The sequence below is a fragment of the Sus scrofa genome, chromosome 9 (genome assembly GCF_054392235.1).
Source record: "Sus scrofa isolate SSC_HxYL_T2T_F1_AM1 chromosome 9, Sscrofa_HxYL_maternal_Yorkshire_Landrace_v2.0, whole genome shotgun sequence".
NCBI lineage: Eukaryota > Metazoa > Chordata > Mammalia > Artiodactyla > Suidae > Sus > Sus scrofa.
The window spans coordinates 78,378,951-78,398,207 of NC_139391.1; the positions used below are offsets into that span (position 1 = coordinate 78,378,951).

At 37.1% G+C, this 19,257-nt stretch overlaps 2 protein-coding genes and 1 long non-coding RNA gene across 5 annotated transcripts in view; 2 read left to right on the top strand and 1 right to left on the bottom strand.

The window, feature by feature from the left end:
- The window catches only part of GNGT1 (G protein subunit gamma transducin 1), a 312,220-nt gene extending 304,819 nt beyond the window's left edge, over window positions 1-7,401 (top strand). For all 3 annotated transcript variants that reach the window (XM_005667610.4, XM_084977027.1, XM_005667611.4), the window contains one exon: window positions 7,152-7,401. In XM_005667610.4, coding sequence (XP_005667667.1) covers window positions 7,152-7,280 — 129 coding nt within the window. In that variant the 3' untranslated portion in view covers window positions 7,281-7,401. The remainder of the gene's footprint in view (window positions 1-7,151) is intronic.
- LOC106504955 (uncharacterized) overlaps window positions 1-19,257 on the bottom strand; it is a 57,564-nt gene that overhangs the window by 17,047 nt on the left and 21,260 nt on the right. The window lies entirely within an intron of this gene.
- GNG11 (G protein subunit gamma 11) lies at window positions 13,404-18,171 on the top strand. Its single transcript, XM_005667613.4, has 2 exons — window positions 13,404-13,912; window positions 17,744-18,171. The coding sequence occupies exons 1-2, from the start codon at window positions 13,817-13,819 to the stop codon at window positions 17,867-17,869; spliced, it is 222 nt and encodes a 73-aa protein (XP_005667670.1). The 5' UTR covers window positions 13,404-13,816; the 3' UTR covers window positions 17,870-18,171.

The following is a 19,257-nucleotide window of genomic DNA, read 5'->3' on the forward strand; positions in this document are numbered from 1 at the left end:
AAAAGTACAAACATAATTTTTCTCTATAGAGATTCCACCATTTTTATCAAAGATAATCACAGAAAAACTAATTTGTTTGCATGCATTAAAGTTGGCCTCATTGTTTACGTAAGTGCAGCAAGAATAGTGATTAACCCTATAAGCCCTTTCAAGACTGCTTTGCTGGGACTTTTCACAAGGAATCCCAGATTGAACACTTAAAGTATTCAAAGTCAGGAAGCCAAGCCAAGAACTGGCCATCAGGTTTTACCTGCAGTACCATTTCAGTTAAAACTTTGGTGTTTTAGCAAGTGTTTCAAATTGTGTCCTGTTACAAGGAAAACAGATTCTTATTGAAACTGCATGAATAACTACCTGTGTTGCCAGGAAAAGAATACTCAAGAGTTTCCAAATTTTGGAGGATCAGGTAGGGAGAAAAAGTAAATGTTTTCATCTTCATTTACAAAGGTATTCTTTACCAAATTGCTCTAAGTCATAGGTAGCTTAAGAGAAAATGTTAAATCTGGAAAAACAAAACATTGAAAAACCAGAAATGTTTCTAAAAATTATAATCATCTTCCTTAGTTCTTGTAGTTCTAAGTAACTCAAACTCTTTGAATACAGTTTTCCATTGGTTCTGGAAATTCTTATCCAGTTCAAATTTATGCTCCTAAATTTATCAGAAACCTTGAAAAAAATCTTTGCCATGGATCTCCTTGAGGATGAAATACTTTTGTACAAAAACTTTTTCAAAGCATCAGAGTAAAATAACTTTCTATAAATGACAAAAGATTTTAAAATGTCTGTTATTAAAGATCCAATGAGAGTTCGTATATAATGCAATTGACAAGGGAATTTGATTATGTCTGTGAAACACAACATTAAAGATAGTAACCAGAATTGTTAGTGATAATGTTATACCAGGACAAATAAGACTTTAAAAATGTCATATAATTTCTGGAACACACATACATATACCTATACAAATACATCATAAAGAAGGCTTAGTGTTCTTATTTTACAATGCTTCCAGATAATTTAGCATATTAAATGCACTTAATTATTTTAGCATCTCCCTTTTTATAAGGAGAGAGCACAAATCTTTTGAAATGTTTCTGGAACCCTTTGGAAAATCCCAAAGTTAGTTTGAGGTCAAAACGACTTTGCTTAGAATTTAATCTGGGGACGTTTGTCAAAGATATCAAAAGATTTTAAAACATTGGGTCAAATAGGATCATAGGTCACTATAAAACAAAATATATTTACTTAACCATAGTGACAACTAAAGACTATGCAGGCAAATACAGAAAGTTAAGTCATTGTAAAACAAAAACTAAAACAAAACAAAACAAAAACCCCTAGCTTTTTAACAGAGAATATTCGATTTTCTTAAGTAATCAAAGACCTAATAAAAAAGATACAGGTAATTATTTTGTCCAGATACAAAACTTTTGTTTTCTAGACAGTTCACTTACTTGCAAGGTAAATAAAAACCTTTGTTTATAATTTATTAAAAGCATACCAACAACCCAATAAAACTTGTTCTTTCCAGCAGACGGAAGAAAATTGTGCTCTACATAAGTACAATATAGATATTAAAGTTTATTTTTTAAATCCTTATAACAAATTCATTTACTCTCATCCAGCTTAACCACATGTAAAATTCCTTTCCCCAAATTTCTTTTTATACAAACACCCTGCAGTTTTCTTTGTTGAATTAAGATTTTTGTCCTATTTTTTTCTTTTTCTGAAATAACAAACTCATTTTGGGACAAAATTACTTTATTTTCCCTCCGCAAAACATATCTCCATTCCTCATATATATTTTTCTTTTACTGAAAATACACATCTCTCTCTGCATACAGAGATGTGGCCCTTATTATATCTAGTAGTTTTAGTTACATGTATTAGAATTTTTAGCCCTTAGTAAGTTTAATTACTAGTGAAAATAAAGAAACAGTTGTGACTGTCCCTTATACTAGGATTCTGTCGTTTGGCAAATTTATAAATATGTTTTATAATCTTATTTTTAGAAACCTATGCTTTCTCAGAAAATTTTTCAGTGTGGCACAAAATATGCTTATTAATAGACCCAAATATCTTTAACTCTTTGATAAAGGGAAGCAAAATTGGATAAATCTGTGCTCAGTAATATTTCAGTATTTTGGTTTATTTAGAAATAATCTGGATACTCATCATTTAAATTATCTTTAAGGCTTTCAGCTTATTGAAAAGATTTGGGGAAAGTATTTTAAAAGTGTTTTTATCCTACTTACAGCTAGTTAATTTTCTTTTTCTTAACAATTACGTTAAAGTTACCCACGAAACTCCATGAGACATCAAAGTTAGCCATTATCTCAAGCTATTTTTCTTGCTGACAATTTTTGTAAGAGATAACTTGAGCTTATTTAACCTTTAGTAAGCCTAGGTAAAAGCTGTATGTCTAAATTATGTTTAGTATTAATAACTCTGAAGACATCTGTTTTAATTAAATCAAAAACTTAAACTAGCTTTTATCTCAGATCATGTGAATCTGAAAAGCATTTGAGTTAGTTTTTATTATATTTTTAAAAATATTATGAATATGTAATTCATTTAAGTGCCTACTTTTCTTTAGGCCATTTAAATAGAACTCTTTTGTAAAATAATTTTGGCAATTTGGAGATGGAAAAATATCATACACATACATATAGAGAGAGAGTCATGAATATAAAAATGCAAACAGAAGAGTTCCCATCGTGGCTCAGTGGTAATGAACCCAACTAGTATCCATGAGCATGTGGGTTCAATGCCTGGGGATCCGGCATTGCCATGAGCTATGGTGTAGGTCACAGACGTGGCTGAGATCCCATTTTGCTGTGGCTGTGGCGTAGGCTGGCAGCTGTAGCTCCTATTTGACCCCTAGCCTGGGAATTTCCATATGCGGTGGGTATGGCCCTAAAAATCAAATAAATAAATAATTAATTAAAAACAAAAACAGGAGTTCTCTTCATGGCACAGCAAAAACGAATCCCACCAGGAACCATGAGGTTGTGGGTCCCACCCCTGGCCTTGCTCAGTGGGTTAAGGATCTGGCGTTGCTGTGAGCTGTGGTGTAGGTCAAAGACACGGCTCAGAACTGATGTTGCTGTGGCTGTGGTGTAGGCCAGCAGCTATAGCTCCAATTCGCCTGGGAAGCTCCATATGCTGCACTCATGGTCCTAAAAAGCAAAAAAAAAAAAATTAACAGAGACCTTATAGCTTCCATTCTAAAATTTTAACCATGAGATAGGTCTTTGTGGAAAAGATGCGTAGTTTTGTTGTTGTTGTTATTTTTGTTTGTGGTAGCCTTTCCTGAGAACAAAATTGTATTCACCCAAGTCCTCGAACTGGAGTCCAGCTTAAATCTGACCCAGTTTAATCCTAGACCCAGTTCAGTTCTTAAATCAGACCCAGTATGGCTTTTAGGTCAGACCAATTCAATCTCAACCAGTAACTGCCAGCAGTTTTCAATGTAGAATTTGGGGAGCAAGGAGAAGACTGAACCAGCAAACCTTAGAAGTGAGAACAGCAGACTGATTTCAAACAGATGAGGAACTGCAGCTGCCACCAGCAGTTCTCAGTGTGGAATCTGGGGACAAAACCAAAAGCTGGGGTTTCTAACCAAATGGGCAAAGCCACAAGACTGTAGTCTGACGCAAGAAAGGAAATACTTGTCCTAAAGAGATAGGCTGTCATGAATTATTTTAGGGTTAAGAGTCTGATAAGTATCTTAAGCCCATAACTGTCTCCCCACACCCTTGTTATCCTCACCCACCATCTTCTTTTGTATTTCACTGCACATGGTATATAAGGTCATGTCTTGAACCATTTCAGGGAGCTACTCAGTTGTCCTGGGTCTCTTGCTTGTTTACCGTAGGTATACATATGATTAAACTTCTGTTTGTTTGTTTTTTTTTTCCTGTTAATCTGTGGTTCTTATTATAGGGTCAAGAACCTAGAGGGGTAGAGGGAAAATTATTATTTCCTCTCCCAAATCAGTCCCTGGAGAGATTCAATGTAGTTGAAAATGAGTTGTTCAGATGCATTTCATCAGAAATTAAGAAAACTAATCATCATATTTATCTCTTAATTAGAGTTTAAATCACAAGTCTGGCAAACTATTTCCCATAAGCGAAATCCAGCTCTTAGCCTATTTTTGTTTGACTTCTAAGCTAAAAATGTTTTTTTTACATTTTGATGGTATTGTTTTTTAAAAAAAGGAAAGAAAACTAAAATGAAGAATAGGAGACAAATCATATTTTAAGCAATAAAATGAAACAATGCATGTAGGCATTTTGTATTTACTATTCTAAATTGATAAGCTTTTCTTTATTTGTTATTGTGCAAAACTTTTACCCAAGACCTCATCCCCTCCAGAACTGTCATGACCAGTAATGAATGTGAGTACATTCTATTCCTTCTCTGCAAATAAAAATGAGTTCAGGCGTAAGAACTAACTGGCTTCTCCTAAAAACATTTGTCAGATCTTGGAAATGGTTCCCCAAAGTCCTCCACTATGAGAAGGGGCAGAAATGGCAAAGGAATAAAAGTTCCCACCAAACAGTGACTGAAGCTTGGAAAATGTAGATAGGTGTTTTAGATCTCTTCATTTTAGGAAAGTTAGAAGAGCAAAAACTCTTCCACAAGTGATAAGAGTATATTTTATACTTTTTTAAAAAGCTCATTTTATCAGGCCAAAGCAAAAAAAAAAAAAGAGTTTGTATTATCTTCATACTTTGCTTAAAACTCTTACTCCCAATAAAAATTGGAATTTTGGCTTCTTTTATGTTTTTAGTTGTCTCAAACTTCCCTGTTGCCCTTTCCATACAGGCAAGACATGTTTTGCTATAAAGATAAAATTCAATCTGTTAAACAGCGCAAGAGCTTAGAATACACACGAAAAAAATTAAAATCCTTATCTTTATAATTTGGGGAAAATAAAATAAACTTTTGAGGTAAAGAAGAATTATTTTTTCTTCTTTACTGGAAACATCCAAAAGCTGTCTTCTTATTCATATACTCAGAATTGTTTTGCAGGCAGTTTTGTTATCTTCATTTTTATTACTCACTTGTATCACGTTCACCTGGGAATTTTTGTTTTGAGTAAATGCTACATACACCCCCATTTGTCAGGTTGTTGGTTTCCTTTCCCCTGTTACTCAAACTGCCAAAACTACACACACACACACACAGAACTTTCCAGTCCTGACACAGGATGGCATAGTGTCATAAGTGGTATCTTCCATATCCCTGGTTCAGATTCTGACTCCACAAATGTCTCCCTGTGTAACATTCACTTAAATTAGCTAATTTATCTGGGCCTCTGTTTCTTCGTCTGTAAAATAGGAATAGTAACAATATATAATTATTATTCAAAAAATTTTTGATGTCTATGAACCAGAACTGGTTCATAATATTCCACAACCTAATTTGCTATCAAGGCAGTAGTACTGTCAGAGTTAGACAGCTCTTTGCATTCAGTTTCTAAAGCTGTGATTTGTGATGACTATAAGTGAATATGATAGGCAAAGACTAAAGACAATCTTCATAGTATTAGCCAAAAAGAGCTATCATTTGATTGACTACCTATGTATGCCAGGTACTTAATTCAATCTGTGTTGCTTCTCCTATTTTATAGATGAAGTAACTAAACTATCTTAACTAAAGACACACAGCTGGTAAGTGGACAGAGCCAGTATCAAACCTGGAATGGCCTGAATCCAATGCCCAGGCTCTTTTCACCATGCCATGTAATCCCATATTAAACTGTATATTCTTAAAATAAGCCTTCTAAAATAATTTTGAAGCATATACACTCACATAGGATTTTAGGTAGTATATTGATCCTCATTTTCTCAGATCCTAGCCAGATATTATCAAAACTAACCCTTTACTGATTCTTGAATTAGAACAATTTAAACCTCTGTTCCTGGCATCTGGTTGGGGCCAAAAGAGCTAGTGTTTGGAAAGGGCGGGGGTGGGGGTGGGAAATGAATCTAAAGCTCAAGTTTAAATTTTGAGGAGGAAAAAAAGTAAATCTAAATTACTGCATATTTTGAATGTCTGCCTAAATTCCAGGTATTGTCCTGTGAAGAAGCCACCTGACCATTGCCTTGCCCTGGTTATAAACAATTTGTTCTAATATATAGATAATGAGTTGGTAGATTGTAATTAATTTTAAGTCTGGTGTCTAATGTTGCTTGGAATTTTCATGCAAAAAGGCATAAATATTTTATTAAAACAAAACAAATTCCTTAGATAACTTATAGAATGGTGATTTCATAGACTGCCAAAAATGAAGCAGTAGTGTGTTAATGATATATTAAGTGAAAACAAGCTGACAGTTTAAAGAAATGAATGATTTGGTCTCATGTGTGTATGTGCTTGTGTATACACACACATTTATATTTACATATGTAGAAAATGCTGCCTCTCTCTAAAAGTTATATTAAATGGTACATTAACAGGCACTGGCTGAGTCCATTAAAATACTAAAACCTGATTTTTCACAAAGTCATTACTATAATGCAAGTGCAGATGACAAGGAGCAAGCTCAATAAAGTGATTTAGTTCAGCATATATTTATTTACTGAGCACCAACTAAATGCAGGTTCTGTTCTAGATGCCTGGTATACCTGTGAGGAAATCAGCCCAAGTCTTTTGGAGCTCACCTTCTAACACAGTCATGATTGACCATTGTAGATGAGTTTCAAATGAAATTACATGTGTGTACTTCTGAGAATCCAGGAGGTGATAAGCCTGGAATTTAGCAATTATTCATTCCCTTCCACCTTTACAGGTCACATTTTTGGAATGAGGAAAAACTGTTTAATCAGTGTTCATTCTGGTAACGTTCTTGACTTAGGATGTCAGCTGTGTTCTGATCCTTGGATCCTGTCTCCTTTAAAAAAGCTGGAGGCAGTGTCTGCTGAGAGCTCTTACCTGAAGTAGGGCTATCAGATTAGTCTCTGCCTGAAGATATCCAGGAGGACAGGGGAGGGAGCAGCTCTTCTATCTTAGAAAGTACAAATTCATTGGCAGAAAGCAGGATCACATTTAAAAAATAGAATGAAATTATAATTATAGATACATTCTTAGATTCTGCAGTATTCTCTATCAAACTGAGTCATCTCTTTCTTTTTTCCTTTAAGGTGTCCAAGTGTTGTGAAGAAGTAAAAGATTACGTTGAAGAAAGATCTGGGGAGGATCCATTAGTAAAGGGTATCCCAGAGGACAAAAATCCCTTCAAGGAGCTCAAAGGAGGCTGTGTGATTTCATAGAAAAAAAAAATGTAATTCCATGGAATATGACAATACTAAATTGAGTCATATGTAGTAATACTATTAAGCATGTGCATGAACTTCTAAATTATAAGTTTCAATAAAACTAGGAATGTGGTAATGCCTAAGTCTCTGCTTTTCTTAAAGATCTTAGCAGAGGGTTTAACATATAATTGACAAATATTGATTGACCCCTTTGACAATAATTAATGCTTAATTAATAATTAATTAATGGATCTATATTATTCCGGATGCTAGCATAGAGTTAATGTTTTATGCTTCTCCATTACTCTTAATATTTCACCTGGAAATGTCATGGTTTCACTTGCATTTTCCCCAACCTTTCTCTTATTTACAGAATTAAGAAGTGTTTTCTTTTGATTCACAGAAGACCTCTCCTGGAAGAATGTCTGTTGCAAAAATTTTTGATGTTAATCTTTTGGTTTTTGTTTCTCTATCTCTCTCAACCCCTGGTCAGCAGCGATGGTTTTAACATAACATAATCTCTTTCTACATTCTTACCAACTCTACTTGTCACCAATGACATGACTTTTCCCCAGAATGCCAGCTGGATTAAGGGTTCAGTCCGTCGTCATGGAGCCCAGGGGATTTAACTAGCACTCAAAGGCTATGAGAAGCTGGAGAGTTCTGGCTCTGGCACTTTACTGCCTAACTGACTCTGGATGTCTTCTACTCTAGGATAGGGATAATAATGGCCCTCTCCCCTTTTTCCTGGCAGTTAAATAGGTTATGAATCTAAAGGTCATCCCAAGTTTGGTTCCTAGCACATTGCTCTCCCACTCTGGCCAGTGTAAATGATCAACAAAGATCTGTTGGCTCTTGCCCAACCCTGTCCTCTTGCAGTGGAAAAAAATCAATGCTCAGAGAAGGAACTGGCAAATCTCTCAGGTCCAGATTCTGGATCTCTGGATGAATGAGTGGCAGCATACTTTAACACATATCAAAAATGCTTTGTGGGGAGTTCCTATTGTGGCCCAGCAGTAATGAACCCGACTAGTATCCATGAGGACTCAGGTTCGATCCCTGGCCTCGCTCAGTGGGTTAAGGATCCAGCATTTCTGTGAGCTGTGGTGTAGGCTACAGATGCGGCTTGGATCTGGTGTTGCTGTGTCTGTGGCTACAGCAGTTACAGCTGCAGCGCCTATTTGACCCCTAGCCTGGGAACTTCCATATGTCTCAGGTGCGACCCTTAAAAAAAGACAAAAAAAAAAAAAATGCTTTGTGTATTAAGAGATTCCAGGATAAACTAGGAGCCTCACCTCTTTTTTCCTCAGGAGGAGCTCTTTTCAACCTGCCCTAGGTAAAGTTAAAAAACCCTTTGCGCCCCCGCCCCCGCCCCCAGCACTTCCTTTCTTTCTCCCTTTCCCACTCTAATTTTCCTCCCCAGCAACCATCACCTTCTAGCATACTATATATTTTATCTGTTCATTAGTTTGCTTAATTGTGGGCTGTCTCTATGAGTTTTACATGTGCAATTTAATGTGTATCAATTGTTCCATATATCTTTTCCCCCCGATTAAAAAAATACAAAGTCTTGGCTATGGCATTTAGTAACGTATAGTCTTAACCAACATCTCTAGCTTTCATTTACCAACTGGAAATAGATTTTGGAGCCAGATAACACTAAGCTAAAACCATGACTCATCCACTTTCTAATTGAGACCTTTAGACAAGTAAATTCAACACAAATCTAATTTTTTTCGTGTGTAAAATGGATTAAGATGCAGTCTATGTGAATATGTTAAATCACTTAGATAGGAAATATATAGGAAAAAAAACTAATAAATGCCCTCTATAATTATAAACCCTTTAGACTTCCTGTTGCCAACAGACTTAACCATTAAATAATCACTGCCATGGTACCTCATTTTCCCACCTTTTGGATTTAGTCATACTGATCTCTCCATCTGAAATGTCCCTCCACTCCATCTGATTTCAGCTTTTTGAAGTCCTACTCCTTTGCCAAAGATCACCAAAAACTATTTCTGTCTTTAATTCCATCCTCGGTGTATTTTACGTTTCTCTTAAGTCATTTAATATTGCTTTCTTTATTAAAATGTATATGGTTGTCTTAATATCAATGCTATATTGTAAATTTTCCAAGTCAGCATCACTGTTCATCTTTGAAACTGCCTTACCAACTAATAAATTGTCTCCACAATTAACTTAATTAGTGCTTAACTCAAGAGCAGGCAAGGACAGTATTATTGAGTAATTCAGAATTCTTATTGGCTTAACTAATGATTAAATCAACAGGGGGTAAAGTTCCTATTGCTTAAAAATACAAATTGTTAGCAGAAATTTGAATAAGATAAAAATTATAAGAAAGGAAGTATTTGATCCATCAATCCCACTCCTGGGCATCTATCCAGAGAAAACTATGACTTGGAAAGATACATCTACTCCAGTGTTCATTGCAGCACTATTCACAATAGCCAAGACATGGAAACAACCTAAATGTCCACAGACAGAGGAGTGGATCAAGAAGATGCGGTATATATACACAATGGAATATTACCCAGCCATTGAAAGGAAACAAATAATGGCATTTGCAGCAACATGGATGGATCTAGAAATTACCAGGCTAAGTGAGGACAGTCAATGAGATACCGACCATCAAATGCTATCACTTACATGTGGAATCTAAAATAAGGACACAATGAACTTCTTTGCAGAACAGACACTGACTCACAGACTTTGAAAAACGTATGGTTTCCAAATGAGACATGTTGGGAGTTGGGGGGATGCACTGGGGGTTTGGAATGTAAACGCTATAAATTTGGCTGTCATGATTATTGTACAACTATAAATGTAATAAAATTCATCACATAATTTTAAAAAAAGAATTAAATGAGAAGGGGAAAAAAAAAAAAAAAAGAGAGACCTCATAAAGCTCCCTAGACCCTTCTACCCTATGAGGACACAGCAGTAAGGTGCTGGCTCTGAATTAGGAAGGGATCCTCTCCTGACCATACTGGCACCTTGATCTTGATTTGTGGGAAATAAAATTCTATTGTTTATAAGCCAAAAAAAAAAAATCTTATTGGCTTAACTAGTGATTAAATCAACAGTAGGATAAAGTTCTTGTTGCTTAAAAGTACAAATTGTTAGGACAAATGTGAACAAGATAAAAATTATAAGAAAGGAAGTATAGAGAAGATGGCTTAGGAAGAAGAAAATAAAATTATGACTATCCTTCAGCCTATACAGCTACAGCTGGCAATATGTGACTGTGTTTTTTGTTTGTTTGTTGTTTTTTTCCCTAGATGTTTTTATTTGAAGGCCATGGATTCCTAGACTAAAAGGAATGAAGACTACAGGGAAGAGAAAAAAAAAAAAAATCCTCCATAGTCTTAGCATTTGGCTCTTCAACAAAACTTCCCAATATCATTGGTAGAAATGAGTTATGTGTACATTCTTACTATATCATTTGAAATAGTTGAACTTTGAGGCTGTTTTATTCATATATGTGAGTTTAAGTTTTAGCAAGGAAAAAAATATTGTTGTTTTAATTTGAATTGATCTGATTTTAGCCAGATTTCAAAATAAGGCTAATATCAAACTTTCTGAACTCTTAAAAGAATGCATTACCATGAAGAAAACAATAAACTGAGTAATGAAATTGACCAATTATATGCAATAGAAATTAAAGTCTGGTATGGACAGAATTGGTAAATCATTTTGATATCATGAATTGTAAGTAATTGTTAATGTAATCAGAGCATCAGCCACTGGTCATCCTGTGATTGCCTATTATTTTTACCTGGAAAAATAATTTGTGTTATAATAAATTGAACCAATATCAAATGAACCAAGAGTGCATCAAATGTGGGTTAAATAATTTCCTTAAAGGAGCTATCATTTTAATGGCCTAAACAATCACCCTTTACTTTATAAGTTTTAGAAGAGCAGAATTTGGGAAGTAACCTTATTTCATTACCTACAGAACAGAGGCAGAGAGGATCTATGTCTTGCAAAAATCACAAGGTAAAGTAAAACCAAAACCCAGTCTTTTTGAAGTTCAAATGAGTATTAAATCAACTCCCATAAAACTTCCCTCAATATTTTCTTTATATGGATTTTTAACAACATACTTAATACATCAGAAAACTAGTCACAGAATTGTTTTTCCTTTTTTTGCATTCCAAGGTAAACATGTCATAGTCTTTGCTTTTTCATACTTTAAAAGTGAAAGTAACCACATGGTTAACTTTTTTTTTATTAAGCAGATTCTTTAAAACCTTTATCAAGAGATAGTGGACCAATAAAGGTTTATTTTGGATTACATCTATCATTTTGACCACAGAGTGGTTTCTATACTATTTTGTAATAACTTCTACTAGAGGTAATATGGACGAGATAAGTAAAAATTTGACAACACAATTGGATATAACTAATAGTGGATTTTAACATTTGTCTATCCAAAATGTTTTGCTGATAAAATTCAAGAATACATGAGAAATTGCTTACTACATTGCTCTCTGGGAGGTGAATTCCATGCTTGATCATAACATCGTAGAAGTTAAATAACCATTATGGATTTATAAATATCACTGCATAGAACTAGATTTCCCAAGGAAGAAATTTCCAGGCCCAAATAATCCTATTTCTATGACTTGATACAGACATACATTAATTTACCTAACCAGCTTATTTCATTTGGGTGCTGAGCTTATTTAATTCAGGCCACATTAACTACTTTCACTAAACTTTAAGCTGTTTTTAACCAACTTTTTAAATTTAGGCAAACGGAATCAAAAACATGAATCAGTTCTGGAGACAGATGTGCTTTTTGTCTTGGCTCACTGCTCACTAGCAGGGGAAAACTTAGCACAGCTGACATAATTTCTTTGAGCCCAGGAGATCCTGGAACGTGTGGTATTTCAAATACAGAAAATGAAGCTCCTAAATATTTTTTGTGAAAGTAACTTAACAGATGTAGATACATAAATACAGTTAGAAGTGAAATGTATCTTAGCTAATTCACTCCTCCCCTACCCTATCACATATTTCACAAGTTAGAAAACCAACATCCAGAAAGAAATGTGACATTTCCAGTGATGGCCAATGGCAGAGCAGGCACTGGAACCCTTGAGTCATCAAGGAGCTCATTGTTCTTTACATTCTAATATATTCATTGAGGACCACTGGGAGGATCATGGACAGGAATTATGAACAAATGCAAACTTCTGCTCACAAAGCAGAGAGTGGCCATGGCATCTAAGGCCAAGTACCCTGAAATATTCTGTTACTGCCTCCACTCAACCTGAATTTGACTCTGTGGGCAGGGGGTGCACTCTGGGGAGAAAGAAATATGTATCTGACTGCTTGAAATACTTTCTCTGTGGTTTTTTTCTTCTTTTAATCTTTTGAGCATCATTAACAAGGTTTTAGAGAGTCAAAGGGAAACTGCGGGTAAACATCAGACCCTTTTTCCTGGCTTAGCAGCCAGATGCATACTGCTTTCCAAAAAGTGGAGAGAAACCAATATTAAGTGGATCCACTGCAAACATCCAGGAAGGTGCTTGAGCCAAGAATTCAAAACTCTTGGTGTCAAATGTCACCCAAACTTTGGCAGATGGGGAGTGGAGAAATACTTTCTGCTGAGAACTTTTAATAGTCCTGCCTCTGTCTTCTCTAGGATCATCCTTTTCTACCTCAAACTTTACAAAGAAGAAATAACAACTCTGTTGTTGAGGATGCCGTTTATTAAGTTCAGAAAATGGCCTGCGAGTTATAAAAAATGTTCCCATCCTTATGCCCTTTTCATCCCCAAATTTGTAAATCTGCTTCAAGCATTTAACAGACTAGCTGTGTGCACATCAACAGAAGCAGTGGGTGTTTCTGGAATAACAGCTCAGTTTCATTTTCCTCTTGGGCCTTTTCTGAAACGTCCACATTTCCCACAAAAAAACATGTATGAACTGGGGGAAAGTTACACGCTGTGTATTTTTGAAACTCTTGGAGAGGTGAAGGGCCGTTATTTCCTGCAGGGTAGTGTCCTCCTTTTGCTTACTTCACAAACAAAACCCGGATGTGACTTGGGAACGAAAAAAAAAAAAAAAAAAAAGGAACAAAAAGTAAAACTTTTGTTGTTTCTCCAGGAAAGTGGAAGTGGGCTAGCTCAGCTCCAACCTTGGGCTCCAGCCCAGGCCGGTCCTCCGCGGGCGTGGCAGGGTCGGGAGCCGGGGAGCGGCATCCCCGCGGGAGAGCGCACGGCCTCACTATTTCGGCCGCCCCGCAAACTGAACCCTCCCTGGACTCACTGGGGCAGGCCTCCCGGGGTAGTGGGGACCTGAGAAAGAGCCCAGAGCTTTTAAGACCGTGGGACGCTAGGCAGGGCTGGCGTTAGAGGACGTCGTCGGGGCGCTGGGGACCACGGCCCGGGGAGGCAGTCACCTCCTGCGCAGGCGGGGTGCGCCAGCAGCGCAGTTATTTCAGGAGGCGCCAGAGTTTGCCACCCGTCCAGGCGCTCCACTTCCAGAGCTGCCCCTGTGGCTGGTTCTGGGGTGAAAATGCCAGCCCTTCACATCGAAGATCTGCCAGAAAAGGAAAAGCTGAAGATGGAAGTTGAGCAACTTCGCAAAGAAGTCAAGTTGCAGAGACAACAGGTAAGTTGGGTGTCCCAGAAGATTTCCTTCTCTGAAATGAACCAAGGTCAGCTTTTCCTAGGTTTGTTTCAGTAAAACAAATAGGTTTTTTGGCTCTTGGGTTTGGGGGTTTTGTTTTTGTTCTCTCCCCCCCCCCCCACCCCCGCAAAGCTTCTCTTGAAGAGGGGCTTTGGTGGTGCTTGGAAATTGCCACTTGATGTGGGAAAACAGAGCCAGGCAGGATCCCGTTAAAGCCAAATGTTGGAAAACGGCAGGGACAGATGAGAAATTCTGCCTGCTGATAGACAGTTGGTTTTAAAAACTTAAGCTGTGGGGAAAAGGCAGGTGGCTCCTTATTTCCTTGATCTTTTTCATAATGGGAAAGAATGGTATTTAAAAGACTTTTCTTTGAAAAAAAAATCACAATGTAAGTCTTGGTTTACCTAGTTTTGAGTTTCGTCAGGGTTCTCCAGAAAGTGTGTGACAAACAGTCCACAGGGGTTTGGGAGCAAAACATTACAATTTCTATCTTTCTTTATAACTCTCATCCCTTTATAATTTCTAGTTTATGTTTTGTAAGTATGCACAGTGGACTAATACCTATGCAGTAATATCTGTTTATGAATAATTATACATACACTGTGTACAGAAATTCTTTTTAGTTATCATGATTAACAATTTTAGGCACCCCTGATGTGGATTACAAAGTCTATGAGAAAATAGGTCCCAGTGTTCAGAAGTTTCCACTGAAATTTGTTGGAGACTATAATTTTTACTTCAAATTTTTACTGATAATAGGGGCCTGTATTTCTTCCCTTTTTTTCCCTCAGCCAGGCAACCTGTAGTCCAGAAATAGATTTGGGGGTAGATATTTTTTAAGGGAAATGATCTGGTCATTTCTCCACAGCAAGAAGAATTTAACCTGGTTTTATTTCTCTATAGTCTAACACTAGAAAACGTGAAGGAAAACAATGGAAAGGGAGTAGGTATGGTTACTATGCTTACTTACTTTCCTGCTCTAGTTTTGGTAAATCTGTTCAGGACAAGAGCCTTGTTACACAGAAGCACATTTTGAGTGATGTTTGGAAGATGTGGGCTTCGGGGACTTTACTCTTTATACATTTCTTTTCCCAATTTCAATCTTCCAAATCCCTAGTCTCCCCAGATTTTGAAGTGCCAAGCCTTTTCTGTACATGTTGAAAGCTTTTGTAGCTTTAAAAATACTGCTCATGTTTAAAGGGAAAACAATTACAGGACTCGATGAATAGGCCTGTTTCTTGAAATGAAGGGACCCCTTTTGTAGATGGCAAAGCCCACAATTTGGAATCTCTTGGCCACTTAGATTTTTTTTTTACATGGTGAACCTTATAGGTTACATATTAAAGAGAGTTGGACTTGCACATACTGAAGTAAAGCATTGTCTGTGCAAAGTTGAAATATCTTAATATTTGGTATCACGATGCAGAACTTAGAGAGGAAAAAAGACAAGTGTCTTCCAGTTATCTAAAGTTTCAAATTAGAAATTGGTCAAGGGCCTGGATGCAGCTGACCGTGTAGAAATTAAAGGTATTATTCATTAGCAATGCCTCCTGCAAGCTTCCCACCTCCAGTCCCTCAGACATACCCTGCAGGAGTGGCCTTCCAGCCCCAGAAACTCCAAGTTTATGCCACAGGAAGAGAAAATTCAGGGATAACCTTAGAAGATGGCACGGGGTGGGGGTGGGGGAATCTAAGTCCTAATATTAAGATTTCAACATTTTATTACGCACTTTGCATTATATAGCATTAGTGCTAGAAAAACATCATGGCTCCTAGAGATCATTCGACCCTTTCGCTTTTAAGGATGAAAAAAACCTGAATCCCAAGGAAGCTGACTAGCCCGTTATTTGGCACCCCAGAGAAAATGATAGGGCAGTTGTTAAAGCACGACACTAAAACACACATCTTCTGATGCCCAGTCCATTATTTTGTTAATAAATTGTCCATTTCCGAGCTGTGGCTCTGCTCAGGCCAAGGACACACAATTCACAGGCTGAACTCCGGCTGTAGCCAATTGTTGTTCAACCATATCCTCTTGATCTTGGAAGGAAATGCATCAAAGGAGTAATTATTCACTTTTGGAGGTTACACATCTTTTTGGAAACCTAATGTAGAAGCCTCTGTAAGAACAGATACACTGTGGGGAAACGTGAGTCTTATCCACAAATTTTTTTCCTTTTTTTTTTTTGCTTTTTAGGGCTGCACCCGAGGCAAATGAAAGTTCCTAGGCTGGGGTTGAATCAGAGCTACAGCTGCCAGCCACAGCCACAGCCAGGCAGGATCGGAGCCACAGCCATGTCCACAACCTGCACCACAGCTCACGGCAATGCTGGATCCTTAACCCACTGAGAGAGACCAAGGATCGAACCTGCATCTTCATGGATCCTAGTGGGGTTGTTAACTACTGAGCCCCGAAGGGAACTCCCCACAAATTTCTTTGTGGCCAAAGAGCCCAGTTTATGATACTAACATCATCACCTCTGAGGATTCACTTAAAATGCCCATACAATGAATGTTAGCAAGACTGATAGCAAATGTTACCTAGAGAATGGTACTTGGAAACATTTTATTTTGCCACATCTTAACTATAGCACTTAAATTTTATATCCCTATATGCCAAGAATCTTTGGGGGTGTGGGAATAAAACACTAAGTTTTTGATTTTTTAAAGATTTCAATTGTGGTATAATAGACATGAAGCATGTTAATTTTAGGCATATAACATAGTGATTTGATATTTGTATATATTGCAAAAATGATATATTTTAGGTTAGTTTAAAATCTCATATTTTATAATTTCCAGTTTATAGTCTGTGATTATACAGGATGTACTAACACAGTAGTGTCTGCACTTCTAAGTAAATAATTATATCTATTTTAGGATACATATGCAAACATTTTTTAGTGATCACCATTAAAACAGTTTGAAGATTATTAATCTAAATTACAAAATGGGAACATTTGCCTAGATTAAAGGTCTCCATTGGAATTTTCCAGAACTACTATAATTTTTAGTTCCAATTTCTTACTAGTTATGTAGGCCTTCATTACAACACTGACCCTTTTTTTTCTTTCTTATTCCCCTCTCTTTTTTAAACCCACTTTTACAAAATGTTTCTTAAGGATAGACTTTTTGAAGAAAAGTCTTTCTCCTTTCAGAAAAAATTTAAACTACTTACATAAACATAAGCTTCAGATAAGGCTAATTAGCCTCAGATAAGTCTTTTATTATGATCAATTCTGAGCAGAGACACAGAGGGAGACTTAGGGGCAACTTTAGCCTTTCCAGAATCAGACTTTCTCCAATGCTTCTGTCATTTTGTAAAACTACAGAACCTGGAACATACCCACTAAGTAGGAATTGTTGCAGGACACATCCCCAAACTTTTGGGGAGTGTCTACTACTGCACCTGCTTAGTAGCATGGAAAATTGAAAGTGAGGGATATTTTAGTTCCCAAAATATTGTGATACATCATAAATGTATTTGCAGAGGAAGGAAATCATATGAGGCACAGTGGATAGAAATTGCTCAGGATAATTTTTTTAACACAGTGACTTTCAAACTTTTTTGACCCTGACTGCATTAAGAAATATATCTTATATAGTTTATATCATTCATATATATTATATAAGCTCTGTGCTGCACGCCAATATTTTTATTCTATTCGTTTTAAAAATTCTGGTTGTACCCAATTGCATTAATTTCACTAAAGGATGGTGACAAAATTTGAACAATCGTGACCTCTTTCTTTCTTCCTTCCTTCTTTTCTCTCTCTTTCCTTCTCTTTCTTTCTTGCTTTCTTTCTCCTTAAGGTATCTAAATGTTCTGAAGAAATAAAGAACTATATTGAAGAACGTTCTGGAGAAGATCCTCTGGTGAAAGGAATTCCAGAAGACAAGAATCCCTTTAAAGAAAAAGGCAGCTGCATTATTTCATAAATAACCCTGGGGAGAAACTTCATCCTCAGTGGAAGGAATATTTTGTTGTATTTTTCTGAAGTAAGACCGACGTGCCTTTTAAAGAAGGAACAACGAAAGTTAAAGGAGACTTTCTTAAGCACTCACATAAATATGGTCATGTCTGAAAGCTTTGTGCCTCTCATCTTCATTCACTACACACTTCTTACAAGAGGGCGCTCAGTCCAGATGGACAATTATGGAAATAAGGACATCACTTGTGCTTGACTCACCTCCTTCAGTATTATTGCTTGATGCCTCAAATAAAGTTTTATCTCTGGAAACTGAGTGTTGGTGGTTTAAGAAAGCTGGTTTTTTTTTTTTTAATTAACTTTCATATTTTTCTCCATAACATTTAGATGTTCAGGCCCTGTATCTAAAGAGTCGGTGGTTTGGAGTACACATAGTGAGTGGCTCAGTGGTAATGAACCCAAGTAGTAGCCATGAGGATGCAGGTTCTATCCCTGGCCTCCCTCAGTGGGTTAAGGATCTGGCATTGCCATGAGCTGTGGTGTAGGTCACAGACATAGCTCAAAGCAGGCATTGCTGTGGCCGGCAGCTACAGTACCCATTCAACCCCGAGTCTGGGAACTTCCATATGCCACAGGTGTGGCCCTAAAAAAGAAAAGAAAAAAAAAAAAAGATTAGGTGGTTTGATAGATCATGTCTCAGATCCAGCTCTTTCTGTTTCAAATCTCAGGAGGTTTATAACACTGACTTCTGACTGCTGGAATGTTTGCAACTAAAATTAGCTATTAAAGGATGTTCCAGCTGTGGCACAGTGGGTTAAGGATTTGACTGCAGTGCCTTAGATCACTGTGGAGGTGAGGGTTCAATCCCTGACCCAGCACAGCAGGTCAGATTCCCCCATTGCCACAGCCACAGTATAGGTCACAGCTGAGGCTTGTCCATCTGGACTGTCTGCCTTCTTAGAAGGAGTGTGTAGTCCCTGGCCTGGAAACCTCCATGTGCTGTAGGTGTGACCTTTGAAAAAAATAATAACTATTAAGGAGTTCCCTGGTGGCTCAGCGTGTTAAGGATCTGACATTGTCACTGCTGTGGCTCAGGGCTTGATCTCCGGCCCAGGAACTTACACATGCCAAGATATGGCCAAAAATTAAATTAAATTAAATTAACTACTAAGTAACCAAGTGAGTGTGTAGAATTCCTAATGTTGAGTCAGGAACCAGGCCAAACCACATCTACACTAGCACTCCCCAGCATATCCTTATACAGATCTTTTCCAGAGTGTAGTGGCTAGAGAAAGGGAGGGGGCTAGGGATCAGGAGGAGTTCAGTGGGGCTAGCCCTGGTCTGTCCGCCCACAGGGAGCTGCACTTCCCATATGATCGGCAGGTCTTGGCATGGCGA

Excerpts from the sequence above, each read along its gene's own strand:
- GNG11 (XM_005667613.4), top strand. The coding sequence starts at position 13,817 with ATGCCAGCCCTTCACATCGAAGATCTGCCAGAAAAGGAAAAGCTGAAG. Across the intron at positions 13,913-17,743 it reads TCAAGTTGCAGAGACAACAG|GTATCTAAATGTTCTGAAGA; the intron begins GTAAGTTGGGTG and ends TTTCTCCTTAAG.